General features: G+C 37.0%; 1 protein-coding gene across 1 annotated transcript in view; it reads right to left on the reverse strand.

Moving 5' to 3' along the window:
* The window catches only part of RAPH1 (Ras association (RalGDS/AF-6) and pleckstrin homology domains 1), a 75887-nt gene that overhangs the window by 12258 nt on the left and 41178 nt on the right, over positions 1–22451 (reverse strand). The window contains exons 5-6 of the mRNA XM_041403281.1: positions 8908–8982; positions 327–404 (exon numbers count right to left, since the gene is read on the reverse strand). Coding sequence (XP_041259215.1) covers positions 327–404; positions 8908–8982 — 153 coding nt within the window. The remainder of the gene's footprint in view (positions 1–326; positions 405–8907; positions 8983–22451) is intronic.

The following is a 22451-nucleotide window of genomic DNA, read 5'->3' on the forward strand; positions in this document are numbered from 1 at the left end:
CTGCAGAATGTACAAGAACAATCTCAGGAGGCTGGACCCTCATTTCAGTTCTGGGTGGAAGTTGGTGAAATCTTCCCAATGAGCACTACCTGAAAAACAAGCTATTCCTTAAGAAAAACATCATGCTATTCCATATCTTAGGCTTCTCCTGATTAGGTGCAGTCTAGATGGGAAAGCACATTACCATGGAAGATTAGAACAGTACAGTGTTCTTATTTTATAAATGGCAACTTAAGGCTAATAGATACAAATGAAGCTTGCCTGCATTTTCCAGGTTAAAAAAAATCATAAAATAAGGGTCTTATAAATGGGTATAACTAACTCACCTTTTTCACTTGTGCTTCTTTAATCTTCTCTAATGCAACCCTAATCTTCTCAGCTTTCAGTTTAGCAGCCTGTTCCTCCTAGGGGAACAAAACACACAATTCCAGTTAACACAAATTTCAGTCAGGTTTCAGTGGCTTTGAAGTGACCATGCTTTAAAAAATGAACTAAAATGCTGATTTGCTCACCTATAAATGTCCAACTATTTCCTAGTGATGATGAAAACTATTACTTTTTAAAAAGTGTTCCTATATTTAGCGCTACAACTGCCATTAACTCCAAAGGAACATACTGGAGGAATATATTTTGTATAGACATTTCTCTGTTCTTCTGTTCTGTAAATATCCTTATGCTACCAAATACTTTAGCACATTATATATTTACAGTCATAGCTTGGGACAATACATATTCAACAAGAGTATGCAATGGAGTACAGCCAACAGACTTTTGGTTGATCAATGTGAAACACAAAGAGCATGCCAAGAGGTACCCGAATTTAACAGCACACAGAAAGAAGGGAAATATACCCTATAACTAGGATTCCATACCACATGCATCAGTTTCAAAGATTTTAAACTGTTAAATCCATTTGCAGTAAGAGGTTTGAACACTCACTTTGTCTTTACTAAATCCAAGTTGTCTTTCTCCTTGTTTTAAGTTTTTTAAGACACAAGGTGAATAAGCATTTTTTTGCTCTTCCATGTAGTAGATTTTTATTACAATTGGAAATGCATTGAAAATTTAGGTAGCTTAAATCTATTTGCTGATGCTAAAGAAAACTATGTCTTATTAAGACTAGCAATAAAGATTTTTAAATTCTGGAGATTATAGATATTCCTTTGAAATTGCATTTGAAATATGCAGCTAAAAAGCAACCATTGTTTCAAAAATTACATATGCAGTCTTCAGACTTTCAAAATCTTATACTGTGGATTTTCATTGTAATTAATATCTAAAACCATAATTACTCTAGCACAAACAAGTCTATTAAAATACACAAAAATCCCTTCCAAAATATTCAGTATCCTTAAAAAAGAATAATTCATATTTTTTCCAGAACCAAAGTACCACATCCCATCACAACATTCATCACACTATAAACATTTAGTTCTCTATTGCTTTCTTCTATGGATGTAATTCATAGTTTCTTTACCATGTGTTTAGATGGTTGCTTTTCTTGTAAAAGTCAAGATTCAGCTATTCTAAAATCCAGAGAATTTAAATTTTGGCTTCTCAATAAATTACTAATATTCACATCAACTGCTAAAGAACATTTCCTTGTTATTTACTGCACTCTCAGTAGCTTTTGGTCCTTCACATCTGTGACCATCCTGTGCATGAGAAAAAAACATCAGCTAGATAGACCAGTATACTGCCTTGAAACATAATTCTTTTCAATAAAATGAAGCAGTAAGTTGACACGAGCAGAAATAACATGAGCCTGAAACCTCATCTGGGCAGTGAATTACCCAGGAACATTGAGTTTAGGAGTCTACAAGGAACTATGGCTTTTTATTCACAATAGCAATGCTGTCCTACAGCTTAGAAAGGTTAAATCAGACTAGCGCTCTATGAAAAACAAACCATGCCATAATAACAAGAATCTTTTATTCTTCCTATTTCTTACCATTAACCATTTCAATGTGTAGAAATAAATTGTTACTAAAAAATGAGGCTTCACAGCACCAAGCCTGACAGAGCTCAAGAAGCGCTTGGACAATGCTCTTGGGCACATGGGGTGACTCTTGGGGACGTCCTAAGCAGGGCCAGAAGCTGGACTCAATGACCCTTGTGGGTCCCTTCCAATTGAGCTTACTCAGTGATTCTGTGAAAGACTTGTCAGTTTCTAAAAGTGATGTTATGCACCTGTTCATCATGAAATCAGCAAAAGCAAAACACTCATTTTATCATGTATTTGAAGAAACTGTAACTCATGGTTTTGAAAAGCTGCTCATTAACCCAATCAGCACAATTTTCAGCCCATTTCACTGTACACCAGCGCAAAGCACCAGGAGCACCTGCCTGCCACAGTGCACAGGCAGCAACACCAGGGCAAGCAACAAGCAGCTGTGACCTCTCACATACCTGTGCCAATACAGATAAAATATCTTTGGTGACCTCAAAGTTTATAATCCATCATTCCCTAAAATGCTTTGGAAAATAAATAAATATGTAGACCAAAGAAGATTTTAAGGACTTATTATTTTAATATGTACCAATTACTTTTAATTTCCTACTCAATTTAATGTGGGTCCAGAGATTAGGATTCCCTATACTTATTGGAGTTTAACATAATCAGTTTAAATTCAAAAACTCCAAAACAAAACAGAATTACAATTATCAAAATAAGAACTGGTTTCAATGGGCAAAAAATTATAAAAAGAGGTCTGAATTTACTAACCAGAAAACACAGCGAGGAAAAGAAATCAAGAATTCAAAATTTCAAAAAGCATAGAGTAGTCAAAGATTTTGAGCTATTTTGAGCAGTAATAGACTAAACTCAGGCCACTGCTGCATCACTACTGATGTGGCAAACAATGTTTCATGGGAGAAGGATGAAGAAATATGTATTTTGATTCCTTAATAAAATAATTTAATAACTCCCCAAAACTCACAACCATACATTCTGTTTCTCTCCTAATGGCCTGAGAAAACAGTCCCCTGCCCATCAAAGTCACCCAAGAACAGCACTTAGACACATACACAGGTCTCTCCTCCCCCTGTACATGAAAGCAACACTGTTTCTATCCAGGAGGAAGCAGGCGCCATCCATCAGCTTGTACGAATACACTAACAGCCCTCTCCACTGCACAGGGAGACAGGTGACAGACGGCAAAAATACCCGACTGCAACTGCAAACTATTTAAGCTGTTCAGTGCCACCAATCAACAAGGCCAGCACATCCAGTCCAACCACATCTACCTTAAGTATTTATTTCCCCTTTGCTAGCAAACACTGGGAACAGTGATGGAGTCGCTGAAGGATTACAAAGATGCAGGTAAATGGCAGCACTGCTGCGCAGGCGGTACAGACAAAGTCGATCCCTGCTATGGCCACACAGCTGCATCCCCTGCACAGCCTCACCGCTCACAGAGCACTCACAGCACTGCTGGCACACAGCTCCATCACACACCCATCTGGAGAACTGACACAGCAGGCAAGATTCAGCAGAACCCACTCTCCCTGCTTACGCCGCCTTACAGGCACAGGCAACACACCGAGGAGATACACACACACACTTTATAAAAACACAAAACATAAAGGAAAGTCATTTCCAACTCTGGCAGGAAAAGGATATTCTCTCATAGAAGCAATATGCATCACTGTCAAATTGTAACAAGTTCCTCACTTAACAGGACTATTCTGGGACTATTGTTACATTTGTATTTTAAAACTTTGAGCTAAGACTACTTTTGGTTATGGAAAACATTGCAACTGATTTAAAGAATACTTGGCAACATACTAACGTATAGAACCCGTTAATCCAAAATATTCAAACATATCATGAACCAAAATGAAAAATACATATGTCTGCAGTGCAATGGTCTTAAATTAATGATGATCTTCTTCTGGCATCTATATACCAGAACTAAGTTTTGAATACCTTTAGCCTACAGTGAAATATCAGAAAGAATAACACAAAAAAATATAAAGTTAAGATTTCTGTAATAAAATTACAAACGCTGTTTCCTTGTCTAGTTTCCAATTAAATATGCAGTTACAAGATATTCCAGCTGTGTTTTAGCAATAAAGATGTGCAAGATGCGTGCAATGGTGGGCTGACCTTGCTCAAAAAATGTTGCGGCTCACATTTCTAGGTTGGGGTTTTATTTTTTCTTCCATTTTACTTTTTTTTTAAAGTGTTATTAACTAATCTAATTTACAGAGATAACAAATGGAATGGAAACAGAAGGGGGGGGGGCATCACTTAACAAAGGTACTTAGAAAAGCCAGTAATCAAATGGTAAGAGGTAAGTAACCATCCACATTTTATTTAAGTTAGCAAGGTAGATACACAAACTACAAAATGCATAAAACTAAGAAATTTCTTCTCTGTTTAATATTTGCTTTTTTTCTCTGAATTTTTCTCTGAATGCATATAAGAAGTTAACTAAATACACAAGTAGTATTGACTTCTGAAGGATTAAGAACAGACATCTACTGTTTATTTTCCCAACTACAGTCCAGCCTGTTTTGCAAGGACTCTCCTTCTTGCAGAGCTTGTACTCAAACAGAGGTTCCTGCTACCAGAGAACAGCATATTAACATCTCCACTTGTACCTAATTACCCAAAACTTCAAGTCACTTTTATTAGCCTCATGTTTAATGTATATCAGTCTGAACATGAATGCCATTAATGAAGTTTTTCTGTTGATTGCTTTAATTTATTATTAAAAAGAACACTAGAACAAGAGTGTATGTGATCAGCACTAAAACCAAAGATGTGAATATTAAGAGCAGTTCTTCTCTATTTCTTGATGAACTCATTAGGACAAGCAGAATACTCCTACCCTAAAAATGAGCTGCAATCATAGCATGGTCCATATATAAACAGTGAACTTTGTTTACAGTAGTATTTCATGGTCATTTTCAAAACATATGTTTATTACATTTCTTTTCATAATAACTCTAAATAACCTCTACCTGGGTAAAGCAGAAAGGGAAGCAAGACATGAGTATCTGAAAGCTCAATAAATGTGCAAGTGCATTCACCCTGGTGAAGGGTTCATCCTCCCTAATGTATTTCCTCCTCCTTCCTTCCCAGTTTAGTACAGACGTTTCTATACCTCTGGAATATTCCTGACATTGTCACCATATTGCACTATGCTACCAAATACGGAAATGGCTGTGAAGTGGTACTATTGTTTTAGGGGCTGTGTCTGAGAATTATTCACCTGAAAAGGTCTCAGATATTAGAATGCTACTACACTTGGGTAGTGCCATATTTTTCCTTTGTTCTACTTCTACAATTCACAAACTTTTTGCTATTAGAAGCCTATCTAAAACACAGAAGATGGCTTCTGAATGGAAATTGGAAAGCAGCAGTTACATTTTAAATGTATCTCAAAGTCACACTGGCTCTTGTCACAATTTCCCACAGACAGGATCTTCTTCCTCACAGTCTGTAAGGGCAAAGAAGGCCCCAGATCACTAAGGAAGATGCTGAAAAGTCCTGCATCTGGTATTGACCTCTCAGGTGCACCACTGGTTAATGCCTCCAAACAGACTTGCGCCCTTTTGAGGCTATCCTTCAAGGCATGGCAGAACAGAACCTTAACCAGCAGAGATGTGCATTCCGCTGTCTAGACTTGACAATGCTGGTGGCTTTGATGAAAAATAAAAAATCCAAAGGAATTTCACTGGTTCTTCATGCCTTGAAGCAACCATCTGCACTACATTATCACCCACCTGCCTCTGAATGGACCTGTCAGTAATGGCTCTAGGCCAGGCTTCTAACCAGGGCAAACAGTTATACAAGAACCAGTACTGGGACCTGGGACCAGGAGAAAAAAAGCGAAGAGGAGGGGAAGAAACCCAAACAAACCAGGCAGAAGAACAGGCACTAGAAACCACAGTAAGGTAGTCTGAGAGAGGAAAGATGACTACAATGTAACAGAGGAGACATTACAACTAGCTGGCAAGGAGTTTTTGTTGGACAAAAAGCTCAAGGGATACGGGAACAGGGCAGAAAGATTTCAGAACATTGGCTGATTATCTAACAATGCAACTACAACAGATTAATATAAATAATATATAAATTATATTTTATTATAATGAAAAAGTATATAATATTTTCACCATAATAACTAAGATAAAAGGTGAAATTAAATTTACATATGACATAACAGCTGACTCAGAAAGCTTTTAGACTGTCCTTACATTCTTTGCACATTAGAAATCAATTGCTGTATTTTTAAACTGCATTAAAAAAAAAATCTCAAACAGATGCTTAATTCAAGGAGCACATCTGAATCAGAGTGGCTTGAGATACAGGAAGCCATCACATCTGATTTAATCAAAAAGTCTGATGGAATGACCAAAATCTACAAAGCAAGGGAATGAACATCCATAAGAAGAATTTTTGTCTTTCAGGTCAACAAGAAAAGAAAAATTACATACATCCTATTAGGGAAGAAAAGGTACAACATGGTTCCTTTCCCTTCAGATGCTGACACACTATTTGAATCATTACTTCATTTAATCACTATCATGTGTCTTCCTGAATGTAGTTGCAGCTTCACATGCATCAGAACAGTAAAGAAATGCTCACTTCAAAATCCAGCGTATTACATTTCTATTTTCAAGGGCAAAACTAAGATGTATTTGAGCCCTGAATATTCTCTCAAAATTATTTGCATGTACTCTAATTTCACAGTACTAAGCTTAGTTTTGAATATTCATTATAGGGAAACAAGCTTGCAGATTTGACAAAAAAGCTACATTGCTTTATTTTCAATATTCAATAACTTACAGTACACATATGCTTTCACTTCTTTCAGTTTTCAAGCAAAGGTTTGAATGCTGTGTGAACAGTAACATCTGGAATTAGATATAAAAACGAAGGGCTCGCCAAAACAAATACATCACTTTCTGTGCTGAGATCTGCCCTATGCTGCGACAGGAACTGGACGTGTGCATGGCTGTGATGCAGAAGGAATCTGCATGGCTAGAATTTTTAGAATTATTTATATCAACAGAGGACCAAAATGGTTTGTTCTAGTCTCAATATAAGATGCAGACATATCAGAGAAGGGGAAGAAACAGAAACAGGTAAAGACAGTAAGAAACAGTTGACACACCAGGGACACCAGCACAGACCTGCAATATGATCCTACAGTCAAATGATCTAACACCTTGGTAGAAGGAAATGCCCCATTTCTTGGGAATGCTTCACTCACAGAGAGGCTCATCCAATGTTACAACAAGCTGAAGAGATCTAAGCAGCAAAGTGGACTTCCATTTCGTTGTTTTGCTAAAGGTATTTCTGCTTGCAGGAGGTCGGAAGAGAACCAGTAAATTCCATGCCTGGCCTGTGCGCTCAGGAGTCAGAAGTAGAAGGCACAGCTGTACTGAAACAGTCACAAGCTGACCAACATTACCCTCATGAAATCAGAAGGCTCACCTAAAGCACCTGAATCAGAGAGCTATGAAGCCTAATTAACCAACACAAAGAGTTATAAATACAAACATTTAACTTTGGAGCGTATTAGACTACCTGATAGGAGCTACTTCATGATCATATGACACAAAGGGATCATTTAATGCACTTTTTAAAATTAAGTTCCTGTATGGCAACATCCCACATATAAACAACCAGAAGGGAGGATCTGCAGACACATGAAGATGAAAGAAAATTGTGGTTTCTTTGTGCCACAGCTGTTGTTAATCTATTTGCAATCAAGCCAATTGCTGTTTTGGTGGCTGTTTGCTTTGTTGGGCAGTGCAATGGGGTGAAGAGCTATTGGGGTCAAGGCAGAGGTATGGACTTAAAATTTAAGCAAAACAATCACAAGAGCAGAAGATTACTTGCTTTTGGCTGTTTGTATTCCTCTGCAAGACAGCCTGAAAATCTCTTGTCAAGAAGAATATTAAGATATTAAAAAAAAAAAAAAAGCAGTAAACCAGTTCTAAACTTTTTAAGCCTACTTATGCCCAGTGAACATTATCCTTATTGTCTTGAGCAGTTCTAAACTTTTATTGCTAAATACAGCCTACTTATGCCCAGTGAACATTATCCTTATTGTCTTGAGGTCACCAAATTTCATTTTGTTACTTCAGGCTTGCTTGAGGTCTTTCCAGTAGAATGTCTGTGAATCAAAAAAACCCCACACAGATATAGTTTTGAAGTATGTATTAGCATCAGCAACATCTGACACCTCAGCTACATGAAGCTGCTTGTCCTTCATCCCAGCCTGTATTTTCACCAGAGATTTATAGCTTGCTCCATCCCTTGCCCTCTGGTTTCAAAAGGAAATACATATAAAAGATGTAATTCTTAACAAATTGAATGACAATTTGTGATCTCTTAGTAGATTAGTGACCTTCCTGTGAAGAAAATTAATTTATAATCAAGACTTGTACATAATTGGCTCATTAGACCACTGTCTTACTACGATATTCTCCCCACATTATATTAAGTCAACATTCAACACATTATAAAAAATATCTCATTACTTACTAGTTTGTCTTCAATACAGCAAGAGAACTTATTTTAAGGCTACTAATGGCTTTCAAAACTACTAAACACTCCCATGTTTTTCACTAGGATCTTTTCTTTTTTTAAACTAGTGAATGGCAATAGGAACAAAAGAACTTCCAGCTCATTGCGTTTCCTTTTCAGCTAAGGCATTTTACCTGCTAATATGGCTATTAAGTATTTGTCAAGAACTTGAACACTTTGATAAATCTGCAGAAACAAACAATACAATTCAGTCTTTAAAAGTGTCTTGGATAATCAGGAAAATCATGTAAGTAAATGTGCAGAAGTTCCTGGAAAGGGCAGGGGTGGAGAAGCATAGCACACACCAAAAGCATTCTTTCTACAAAGAAATAGTCACATACACTAGAAAGAAGCATCATCACCTTGGTCAGCAAATGAGAAGGCTTTCCTGCAATGTTTCTCAGAAGAAGGGAGGTTTCCCTGTCCAAGTAGGAGTGCTTGTGCAGAAAGAAAGAGAAAGAACATAAGTCAGAGGAAGTCAGTATGGTAATTTTATGGTGTCTTGATTACAGAAGATAAAGCAGAGTTTAAAAGGAAAAAAACCTACATCATCATTTTTTCCCCTCCCATAAAAACATGAACATTCCCATATACTATGAGCCTGATACACTGATGTAAAAGCAATTGTGCTTTTACACAAGACACTAATAAAAACCACTGTTTTAATCTTCTCCTGTATAAAATGTCACACAATAAAATTAAGAAAACTTTTGCTTACCTGCCACTGGTTTCCTTTCTGCAAGAGAAAACTTATTTATAAAGACATTTAGAACTGTAAAAGTAAGAAAATACACTCTTACAATGCTTTTCAGAATCCTGTCCAGTCTCCTAAAACTAAACATTCTACTTTCACTACACAAACATAGAGCCACTATAAACGGGTCATCTGGGAGACATCCTAGTATTATGCTTTCTATATGGGTTCCTGTTTCATTCTCAAAGAAAAAAGATATTATCACGACAATAAACCAACCTAACTTAAAATTCATGTCCTTTTTTTTAAAATGTAAATGACTTAAGTTCTCTTGTATAGTCCAAATTATAAAATTACAATTCCCTGTGCTTCTCTTGGAAAGTTCAATTAGCAGAAAATATATTTTCATCTGTTTTCAAAATGGGAAGCAAAATCAGTAAAGGGAAAGCAGCCAGTAGAGAAAGACAGAAATCAGTTAATGACAGATCCCAGAGTGATTATCTTCTCCAGCACCTGCTACAAGCAACAAAACCATCATCATAGGCAGCAGCTTGCAGAACCACAGTCTAGTCTGCTAAGGAAATTAGACTAGTACTGTGGCACTTAACAAGAGCATTTAAACAACTTAAAAGAGCATGAAGTAAATCTCCTGTGTGCCACCACCATACTGCATGTTTTGTCCCATGTGGTTACAATTGTCTCAGCCTTATTTGTTTCCATGCTATACATGACAACTATACATGCCTACTATACTTTTGTTTAGTTATTAGCAATACAGAATCCCACCTCTTCTTCAGTGCCACAATAAGGTATAGACTGAAAAAAATGAAGAGCCCATGCCTACAACTTCCTGCAAGGCAGTATCAAATAGTTTGGAGAATACAGTTCCTGCAGGGAGACTTTACCTGATGTGATTGCTGCATGGTGGGATGAGCAATTAAGGATGTCAAGGAGGCTTTCAAAGTTACACCTCAGGGAAGACTCTACACAGCATTCGAAGTTAAACCCAGGCTCCGGCCAAAGCTCCACCTGGGTATTTAGTCACTAATATAGACACAGGTTATGTTACAGAGTAAATTATTTTTCTGCTTGCATATTAATTACTGTCTGTATTTACATCATATGTTTTAGACACACAGCAGTGCTGCCTAGCTCAAGCCACACTACTGAGGGTTTGTAATACCTGGTATTCACAGTCATACAGAATTGTATCCTTTCTTACACAGAGGCTCTAACTTCCTACAGTCAGTTTAGGATGGTCTCATTACAACATACTGCTACACAACTTGCAGAATAAAATGGGTTGGCTCAGTCCAAACCCCAAAAGTATACATAAAAATCCAGTGACAAGCTCAAGGAAATTTTTTTAAGAGTTTCTTCATGGAGCTCTTGCCAGTCATCATGGACTGATTAATATGGATCACTTTCTTGGTGAATGGAGCACTGCAGTAGAAGAACACTACAAGGTACACTTGCAGCCTCTTCCTCAAGAGTTTAGTCACCTTCTGTCTTAGCCTGTAAGTCAACAATAGTGTCAGGATAAATACAGGATATTGAATCTCTCCTTAAAGGAAATACTACTTGCTGGAGAATATTTCTCCTACAGGGAAGGTCAAGGTAGTTCAATTAACCTTCTTCCAGTCTTAATCATCTCGGCTGCTGCTATCTTGTATTTAACTACATTATCTCCACTAAGGAAATTCTAACCAAAAATGGAAATGTCATATCCTTCTTACAACATAATAGCCACTTGAAACTTTGATAGTGATATTTTACGGGAATAGGGGTTGGCCAGTAAAATGTGGAACACCAATGTCATGACAACTGCCTATGTGAATTGGAGCTGCAGAGCTCACATGCCTAGAAACAGGAAGGCAACAGCTCTCTTCCAGACCGTTTTTTGTGCATGGCTTCTTCCTACCCTACAACAAATTCTGCAATACTGCACATACCCAAAAGTTAGAATCAGCAGAAGTAGCAAAGCAACAGGAAACCCTAAGTTGTAGAAATTATAGCTCAGCTAAACAGTAACTACATGCACATAAAAATTTAAAAATATTTGGCATGCACAAACTAGTAGATAACAAATTAAATTCCATTTTAGAACAATGTGTTACTTTCACAATCAAATTTGAAAGCATTTAGTCTATTTCAAAGAAAGACTTCAGCTCAAACATCAAGCTTTGAGGCAAACAGATGTTGCTCCTAGTATATTCCATTGTTTGGGGTATTATTTTTTTTTTGTTAGTACAGTCACAATGGTTCACACAGATGATCTAAATACCCCACTCCTCTACTTAAGGACTTGAAATACATACTAAAGCCCCAACAATATAAATGCCTGATCTTGCCAAACAAATCAACCTACTTTTCTGCCCCAGGTACTCCACTAGACTAAAAAGAAGAGCAACCAAATCCAGGAAAACCATAGCATTAATTACTCCTAGGGAGACATTTCTAGTCTTTCACCATGAAAAGCATCTGTCCTTCCACCTGCTCCTACCACAACAATGAGAACTCAAGCTCTAGCAACACAGTTCTCTCTCCCTCAGTGCCTCGCCTTAGATTCACCTAGGACATAAAACCAATTCCAATTCCATAAACGAGTATGTGTCCCTCCCACTCCTGCAATGCCATGCATTTTTCTATCCTGCTGTGGTAAGCTGACTGCTTCCCCAGTACAAGCCATCATTTCTTATAAGGGCTATTTTCAGATTAAAGGTTTTTTCCAATTAAATGTGCTTGGAATTAAATGTGGCTGGAACATAAAAGTAGTCTGAAACACAATGGAAGCATCAAAATTGACAACAGCTTCAGAGAAGACAATACCATGCAGTCCTTTATACTAAGCATGAAATTGTAGAAGAAGCAGACTGTAACAGTGCTGGAATGAGTATTTAATTCCTGCAGTCACTAAAATACTCAGTGCAGCTAATTCAACATGAATAACACCAAGTCAAAACAAGTGATGCCTAATTTACCAAATTCTTTGAAAGATCACATATCTCTTTCATCACTCAGGGGGGCAAACACAAAAAGTATACAACATTTGCACAGTCTAAAGCTATCTACAGTTCTTTACTTCTACTAGATTTTGGGTTGTATTTTTTATGTGTAGTATAGCTTTCTTGAAATCCAGCCATTAGTAATAGCCATACCTTGTTATAAGGTTTTGTATAAAATTATTACTGCAAATGCAGTAAAAATGAAAAAGCTTGTTAAAACTTATTTCCATTATACATACATAAAACCATTCACTTAACAGACACTAGCAATTGGTAAAATCTTCTATTGAAAGGGATCTATTTGTCACTAGAAGAATTTTAAAACCAATGCTTTTACTTTGATATTTTACATGATTATTAGGGAGCCAGACTCCACTCAGGATTCCCAGTTAATCCAACATCACTACAACTCAGGCAGAACTCAAAATATTATAGGTCCAGTGAGCATCCAGGAAGGAAAAAGTGACAGGGCTTTATGAGGACTCTTAAAAGGCAAAATGAAGTTTCCTTTCATCACAAGAAATCTCTCAGTATAAATCCTGCTACCAGACTTCACACCAGGAAGCTGGGACGGGCAGTAGCACTGTAGCCCAAAACTCACTCAGATTGTTTCTTGATATAATGTTCAAAAAGTACTCTTCTTTCTCTAGAACAATCAAACATGAAGCCTACCATCAGGTACCAAGTATGTTTACAACTTTTCTATGCCAAAATCACTTCTTTTGGAGACAACTTAAACACAATGCATAGGAAGCTATTCACTTCTGGTTTAGTCCTTCCTCATAACATGGACCACGCTTCAAACTAAGTTGCAGGAACTCAACCTAGTTTAAAAACCTGAACAGTGAAAAATAATGAAAGAAAACTCATCAAAGCCAGGAAAACCATTTTATACCATGTAGAAGCAGCCAATGATGAATGTTTTGAACTGTGTCATATTTTAATTTCTAGCAGCAATTATTCCAAGTCACACTGAAAACCATGGACGTTTACTAATAAAAAAATCCTCAAAATACTGAAAAAAATGCAGATTGGAAAACTAACTTTCTACAAAGTTAAATGTATACCCTTCTCAACAGATGCCAAAAATACCCATGCACAAAAATACTTTGTGCAAAAACAATTTTACTTTAAAAATTTCAGATATGATGATTAAAATATCTGAAGTAACAAAACCAAATAAATAAGGCTACTAATGTCTCTGAACAAACTGCAGCTGCTGAGGATAATCAACAACATAGAAAACTAGATTTAAGCAAAATTAGCATTAACACTTAAGAGCTCTAGATGCTGTTAGGTCGAAAAAATTAATTGTGTTCATGTGCAGTTCATTCAGCAAAGACAGCTAGCCTTGATGTTTATAAGAACACAGACTAAAATCTTGTTCCAAATTATGTTATCGACATCAAAGATTTCCTATATCCTTTCTTTGAAGACAGAAATGTAACATCCACCTTCAGATCTAAATACCAGATGTTCATGGACCAGCTGTTGAAAATTGCCTTTCAGTGTTTTCAGGAAACTCAACACAGTACTTAAATACACAGCAGCTGCTTATGCGAGATAGCTTCTTCAATACTGAAATATTTTTATACACATCACCAATCAAACCTACCAAGCATGTTTGCTAAACATGACAGAACAGATGGGCTATCAAGAAAATAAAAATACCTTTCAGATTTTCAGAATATCATTTGTTGCACTAAACTAAACAACCAGTAATGCTCTACATGGCCAAAACCTCAAGATTTTCTCACCTATTATCCTTGTCAGTTCCATTATGTAATATTCACTGGGTTGTTTCAATTCTTGAGATTAAAAAGGTTTTGGGCTGAAAGTCAGTTTAAAAAAAACCCCAAACTGAAACAATTTCTAAACTATCACTGAATTACAGAGCATATTAAATTTATTTTTTACAGACAAGAACTGATGGCTGGATTTTAAGAAAAGTGTTTAAGAAGAGGTGATAAACTGAGCTGCCTAGCTAAGACATGAAGGCTGTGTAGCCCACCTTGCCATGGTAGCAGCCCACTGATTCACAAGTAAGATGCACTATATACATGGCCTTCTTTCTTCAATTCCACTTGCATATTTTTGCAAAATCTGAACACTGAGCTATTTTCTTGTTATGTTTGATGATGGCTTAGTACAGAAAAGTGGGATCAATTTAGAAAGATTCAGTCTCATCGCTAAGAGACTGAGTTGCATCTAATTCCTCTAATTTTAAGGTAAGGGCTGAGAAAACAGGCATACAAAACTTAAAAAGGGTACAATACAGTCTCAAAGGTGTCACATATGTTCTTTATACTGACAGTTTACAAACAATGATCAACAACTGGGGTGGAATTGTAAGAAAAATGACCTAGTGATCTTCTGAAGCATTTCATCTTCCTGTTCTAATGGCTTAAGGATGTTAAACAGAAAACTTCTTTTCTTGTTAAATACTATCTGTGCATTCAAAGACAATATTAACTCAAGGTTTGTACAGCAGAATAACTTAAGTTAGTATCAAAAAAAAAAAAAGCAACAAGAGCACACTGAGGACTTGTGCATGTAATTATCTTGCCATGTTTCTTGCAAAAATCTTTAACAGTTGAATAAATACACATGTTTAATTAAACCAGCTGGTGGCACTCTTGTGCCACTATTTTGGATTTGATATCACAGTTGAATAACACTACAAAATCCTTTTTGAAGTATATTCTCTGTCCCTTGAAAACAAACTAAAAATCAGGGAAACTGAAGTATACAGTATTCAACAGAGAGCTATATGCTTGCAAAACTTTGTTGAAAAGATTACTGTAGCTTCCATTTCAACTACATCCCTACACTGAATTCTTCAGACTCCAGCTTCAAGAATTAGAATCCACTGTTTCCAAAAGAGAACGCGAGAATTTAAGATTTAAAATTATTTTTGTAATTTTGATCCAAAGATGGGAGAAGGAACACTGAATTTTTTTTCCAATCTCTTTATGATTATGTATTCATATGGACACAATATGATAAACATCTAACTAAAAGTATCAATTTTCTGCTTTCCTTTGCAAAGGGGTTGTTTAACCTAGCAAAAAAAGAGGCTCAGGGGACACCTTATCACTCTCTACAACCACCTAAAAGGGGGTGTAGACAGGTGGGTGATAGTCTCTTCTTGCAAGTAACAAGAGATAGGACAAGATAAAAGGCCTCAAGTTGCACCAGAGGTGGTTTAGATTAAATATTAGAAAAAAAATTGTTGCAAAGGGGGTTATAGTTATTCTTATTAAAATTATTCTTATTAAAATGTTCACTGAGAAACTGAAGCAGCAGCACTGGGTAACAGAGCTGCCTGACCCTTCACACACAACATATTCTTATTAAAACCGCAGAACAGGAAAATAGGCACTGAGAAACTGAAGCAGCAGCACTGGGTAACAGAGCTGCCTGACCCTTCACACACAACAGTGTTTCCACAGAATCACAGAGCAGGTAAGGCTGGAAGGGACCACAGTTGGTCATCTAGTTCAACCTCCCTTGCTTAAGCAGGGTCATCCTACAGCTGTTTATAAAAATTTTGTCAAATTATACTACTAAGAGAAATTTCCCATGATTGGACACTGTTTCAGGGTGATTACTAGTCATCTACACTAGACAAAGTATTCCCAAGAAAGGAAAGGAAGGTGTGTGTCATTTAAAATACAGATGTTTAAGACCTCTGCACATTTGACCATGAAACAGATGATGCTCCTGCCAATAACCTAAGTCTTGCTTTGTGCTTTCCCATGAGAATATAGCTAAATTTGTCTGAGACTCAGCTTTCAGAATTAAAATTGTAGTCTGGAAAACTCAGTGAAGCCTGGAGGATCACAATTAAAAAAATCTCAAGACCGCAACCTCTCACAGAGCACTGGCCAGCCCTTCAGATGCATTGCACACTCCTACTCTTGAATCAAAGTCAGGCCAAGATCAAGAATGCCTGAGTCCATGGTGGGAGAGTACAGCAGTCTTCTTTAAGCTGCAGTGCCTGGCTGCTGCAAAACACGCTAGAGCCAGACCAGAGAAGGGAGAACCTGGACTAATTACTCTGTGCTCAAGAGTAGACAACCCTCCCACCTAGGACTCCTGTGACTCCATTTCACTTGCAGGCAAGTGGAACAAAAAGAAAAATTTAAGTCTTAACTTACAGCAAGTATTTATTAAATGCTAGGGATGTTTATAATTTCATGACAGTCCTGATAGACTTTGCTGAAATTCACTGCAATTTAAGTAACATGTCTGTGGATACCTCAAATGAGCAAACTGCTGCTCTGTGTGCACAAGGTGCACTCAGTCCTAGTCCATCACTTCCCAGGTCAAGTTAGGATGCTTCCCTGCTGAAGACAAGTTACTTAAAACAGAGTAGGACAGAAAGAATTGCAAAAGATGATGAGCATTCAGTTCAAGCTTCATTTCACTATTGCTTTTTAGAAATTTAAGACTAAAACACTGCAAGAAAGATGCAGTTCTGTCATTCCCCCATGACGTGCTCTCACATCTCTTGTGTGGACAGCTATAATTCTGATCATGTGGTCCAATGGACCAATGAACAATTAAAGTCACAAGGATTATTTTCCAGGGAAAGCTGCTCCAAATCACTCGGCAGCTGCATAAACAAGAGTTCCAACACAAGATAAGGCAAGGCTGCCCAATTAATCAGTAGCATGGATATAAACTGCATATACCAAACATGAAATCCCAAACAGAGTTTGTTTGCTGGGAGCAAGTTTCAAGGAAAGCCTAAGAAAAAATATGGAGTATAATTTCCCAGAAAATCATCTGATCAGTCTAAAACAAGGTGCACTAAGTGGAAGATCTAAACAAGAACAAGAAAAAACCCCTAACTATGACTAATTGATTCCTAACTGCATTACGTACAGAATATCACAGACTTCAACTCTGGGCTTTATCTGTAGCACAGAAAACAAAGCAGCTAAGAAACCTAAGGAATACGAGTACATATAGCTTTAATTGAAGCTATAATTTAGTTTGAATCTACTTATATTCTTATGCCTTATATTCTAAGAAGTAACTGTATTGAGAAAAATTTGATTTTAGGGTTGTTGATGTGTAAACTATAAATTCTGCCCAAAATGACTGTAGACATAAGCAGGTAAGCCACATGAATGAAATAAAACCTGCATTCATAAAGCAAGGCATTGATGTGGCTGGTCTAATATATTGAATAACTTGCAAAAATAAGACTAGTAAGTGTCCAACACAGGAAACTAATCAAAGCCGTACACTTGGTTAATTAAAAATGAAGACTTTGCTTTGTATTTGTAGACCTTTATTATAGTATAATGAACTAAACACTAAGCACTATATTATGGTAAAGCAGCATGCTCGAAACTGACACAGCTAAAAGGCCAGTTCTCAATTCTTTCTCCAGAACATGAACTCTTATTTTGGGGGGTTCAAACTCCTCTAAAAACCCTGAAAACCCTAGTTTTCACATTACAGTTTAGGAATATACATAACTGAGGAAAACAACAAATTCTTTCCTCCTGTTAAGAGTTTAATGTTCCACAACTGGTGGCTGTGTTCTTAATTTTTGTCATCTGTCCTAAATTACTTTTTTGGCAATCTGAAACAAGGACAAACAAGTAATCTGTTTCTAACTTCCTACAGCTTTAGTATTTCAGACCTTTAATCTAATCAAATGTCACAGAAAAAGTAAAGAAATTTGTTTTAAGCAGAATGGTGTATCCACAAGGAAACTGGCTGTTTTAAAAGCTTCATAATTAACTAGCACTAGCAGAGTGGTATCTTTACTGGAAACTGCAACCAATGCATACAACTCTCTGCAGCACACTTTCAGCAAAGTTTGGTAACTTCATAAAGCAAGACTTCTGATTTCTCAACTCAAGTCTAGTGGGTAGTTCCAAGAGTGTGCTGCCTAGATTTATTTCGTCATTCATCTATGGTATTTTTTCTCTTGCAGACAAATCTGGTAAGACAAAGAACCTCTGAAAAACCATTTTCTTGGCTTGTCTGTATTAATGGTAAACTTTTTCCCTCAAGAAACCCTTCATAAACACAAGTATTTTTCTGAAATGCTATGGAACAGGCATAAAAACAGATTCATTTTTAAGCGTGCTTGTTTACCCAGCACTTGGGATAGCAGAATGAGTCATTCAGTTGCTTGTCCACAGAAGACTCCAACCTCACAGAAAATCCCAAAGAAACAGTGTATTTAGGTGTATTTAGAGTCAATGTCTTTGGTGTTCACATTTACACTAACTAAGTATACCCTAACTGTAATTTTTGAGTGGATTGCCAGCCAGTGGTGTCAAACAAGACTCAAACATACATTATACTGTCCATTTTCCTGTTCCTTCCCAGGAGGGAACTTTAAAGCTTTTTCATCTGTGTGATGCAAAGCTGACTGAAGAGAAACTATTCTTATGTGTTTTATGGTTTCTGCTACACTTCGATTAGTTATCTCCTACGTGAAAAAGTTACAGGATAAATTTTAGGTCCATAACTATAAAATAAGTCAGATACACTGAATGGAGAATCAAGATTTACCAATGCAAGGATCATGTTTAAATTCTTGTTTCCCCTTCATGTATTTTAAATCTATTTACCCCAATTTTTGCAACCTACCATTCCATGATGTGCAGTAAACAAAACTTTTAGAATGCCTCCTTTGGATCTCAATTGAAAATGCTTTAAAAAAATTAAAATTATCCCTTCCCATTATTTTCTTTGCAGATTCCATATGTATAAAATGAAAAAAAGTTTATGTGCTGGTTGGCAGGCATTGGGAAGAATGTATTAGCAATCCTTCAGTTCTAGTGCATTACATGATGATTACACACAACCAAGCACATTTGATTATTTATTTGAAATACATAAATATTGTTTATATTTTATAAAATCATATGTTTATCTCAGAGAATGCTTTGAAAGCTTCCAAAAATTTGGCAAATGAGGAGTAATTTTACATGTATTTCAAAAACATTTGAAAAATGGATGTCTCACACTTCTTATGCCAACAAAACTGGAAGCCAAAGTAATGTTTCAGGATGGCAGATAAGCACAATTTTCCCTTACTTTTGACTTATAAAAGAACACTTTGTGACTAATAATTGGGAAAAAAAAAAAGAAAGAGGAAGAAATGGTCTAATTGTGTTTCAAATTAAGCCTTTCCATTGACTATTTTCAGCTTAGGAAAAGCGGAACTGGAAATGCTCCAGAATAGACTTGTGTTCTAAACTAAGGACATAACACAACCGGCAGAAAATGGAATTTTTTTTCTTATTTTAAAGTCTTTAGAAGAAATACAAACCAAACCTGTGCCATGCCTTGTTTGTTGCTTATCTGTGACTACTCTCACAAATTGGAGTCTAACATCCGTCACATCTGCTAACCACACAACATGTGGACCATAAGGAAAAGTACTCAAGCTTCAAGCTCCCAAAATACAAAAGCCAATAATGCTCTATTCCTGCAAGAGCTAAAACAGACCACAACTCTTCTTAAACCACCTACAAATAACAGATGAGATTCAGCAGTCCAGCTCTATTTTAAGACACCGTTGCCTAACAAAGACCACATATATCATCAGTTTATTTGTCTGCATACATTAATTAACTGCCTTTTCATACATAGCAACATTTAGCAATCCCACATAAAACATGACCCTCAATAATTTTAAATGGGTACCAAAGTTTCAGTGTTACACCCCTGCATAGGTAAATGAAATGCTAGCATGTCCATGTAAGAACTATAGCACAATCGCTATGAAACACAAACTTTATTATTCTCTTATGTCCATTTCAAGTTTTTCATTTTATCCCACAGGATCTCTTAGCCAGTACAGATTTATTTGTGTGCTGAGCTTACATGACAATTGCTACTAACTGTCATGCTTCCAAAGCTCCCTTTTTTACCCTGAAAGAAACATTAATATTTACTCCACACTGCCTTCTCTGTCGAGTGAAGCAAAAACCATGTGGCTTTATTGTACTGGCCACTCTCTTCTTCTCATGATCTACCCCTCATGCATCAAGTATAAATATACAATGAGTTTAAGTAAAAGCTAAAAAAAAAAAAATGCAATTAAATCATGTAGTGCTACCAGCTAAATTTTGCATTATCTTTGTATGAGCAGAATCTCTCAGCTGTGCAAACTGGGTTACAGACATAAAGAGGGGTGGGGGGTGATGCTGAACTGTGCCAGACCAGATGGCAGACTTCAAACTTATCTGCAACCTCTTCACCAAGTGTGTGCAGGACAGTAACAATGACTGCCCATGAATGGAGCCTTTCACTTGCCAGACACACACAGCTACATAAGCATCATTAACACAGTTCTCTATTCTCTCCCCTCTGCTTTCTTCTCCTTCTACTCTAGCACAGCTCACTGAAAACAGAGACAACTTCTTGCTGACAGAGGGACCAAAGGAAGAAAAATAATGTGGGTGGAGGCAACAAGTTAGTCACAGAGACTTAATTTCCCCTAACTTCAATGCTATTATCCCCTAATTCATGCTATTACTTCACTAATTTGGTCTACATACAAGTAAAGTAACCCCCCACAGAAACAACATTCTAAGGTGCCCGCCACTCATTACACAACTAAAAGCATAGAAAACAAAATGCAACCTACCAATTTAAGAAAAAATACTGTTCAAGCAAGGATCTATGAAGTCATTTTGTCAAAGACAAATTTCAATTTAGCAAAAAATTATGGGGTTAGGGTGGGGTGTAGTCAACTTTTCTTTTTATTCAGCAATACTTAAGGGGAGACTGAAGACAAGAAGTGCAGTCAGAAAACACTTAGTACCATCAAGACAAGGTCTTAAGACTACGAAGTGATAGTCTTTGAAAATATCAATATTCACAATGTCTAACGAGATAGTGCTAAGAAAGGAAAGGAGGAAAGGAAGAAAATAAACCATGATGACAAGTAATAAACCCACAATTTTAGACAATCAAGGGAACTCCAGTCAACTTCCCTGAAAGTGATCTAAAATTCAATTCAATTCAAATTCAGAATGAGTACAAGGATGGTCCTGGCCAATATGACCACTGAGGGTTATCATTTGTCATCATGCTGATAGATCTGCAACAACAGGCTGCTAGGAGGAAGAGGAAGACAAGACACTAAGATCCCTGTCCAAATACTCAGGCGAGAAGCTCTGAATAATCAATTACCACCAACAAGTGAGTTCCTGCTCTCCCTTCCAGCCTCCAGTCCCTAGCTACAGCCCCCCTAATGTGCACCAGTCCTCTGAACCTCTGCAGTTCACCTAAATAACACAGAATGAGACCCAGAATAGAAGCACAAAAGTCTGGGGTACTAAGTACCAGTTAAGTGCCAAAGCTGGGACAAGGGAGGACATGAGAGTGCAAGGAAAGAACTGTGAGGAAGGAAGGATGAGAGGAAAGGGAAGTCATATCCCTCCCATTTCTGGTGGCTGTGGAATTATAGCCTTTTTCCATAATATTGGTCCCTATTACCAGCCAGAGAGTATACTAGACTACACACACCTTCAGTGGGCCAGTACACGACTGCTCTTTTACAGGATTTTCCTGCACTGCCAAGTCAGAGAGCTCTTAAATACACAGCAGAAGTATTTCTTAAGATAGAATACTGAAGTTTATAACTGCAAAGCCTAATTTCCTTTTTCAGACAAGCATTTCCTCCCATCAAAACTTTCTTCCATTTTACTCAGGAAGAGCATAGCATGAAGTTGCAGCAGAAAGGATGACTTTTTAAAGTACCTGTACTGCCTGGAGAAGACAAAGTTTCGGTCAGGTCAAAAGGGTAGAGCTGCCAAGACACTGACCTCTTTTAGAAGAGCCACAGCAGGAAAGAAAAATTTTAAAGGTCAGCTCACCTACAGGCAGTCTCAAGGACGACAGGCAAAAGAAAAGAGCCAACTTGAAGCACTACTTCAGAATAACAAATCTCAAAACAGATCTGCTGTGACCATGAATAAATAGCCTCTCCCACTTTCTGCATAAAAACTGTTGAGTTTTTCCCTATATGGACATCAGAACTTCTTCAAAGCCTATTTCCTCAGAGGGATGTTTTCTATTAGAAACAGCACCATTGAGTCAGCTGTGTGGGTGGGAGGCTACAATTCAGCCCTACTAGTACAAGGTGTTTTGGTTCACAACCTAGCCAAGAGGATTAATAAACACTTAAACTAGTTTTTGGGCACTAAATGAATGACGGAGG

This window comes from Onychostruthus taczanowskii, unplaced genomic scaffold (assembly GCF_017590055.1).
Source record: "Onychostruthus taczanowskii isolate IOZ18803 unplaced genomic scaffold, ASM1759005v1 scaffold20, whole genome shotgun sequence".
Taxonomy (NCBI): Eukaryota; Metazoa; Chordata; class Aves; order Passeriformes; family Passeridae; genus Onychostruthus; species Onychostruthus taczanowskii.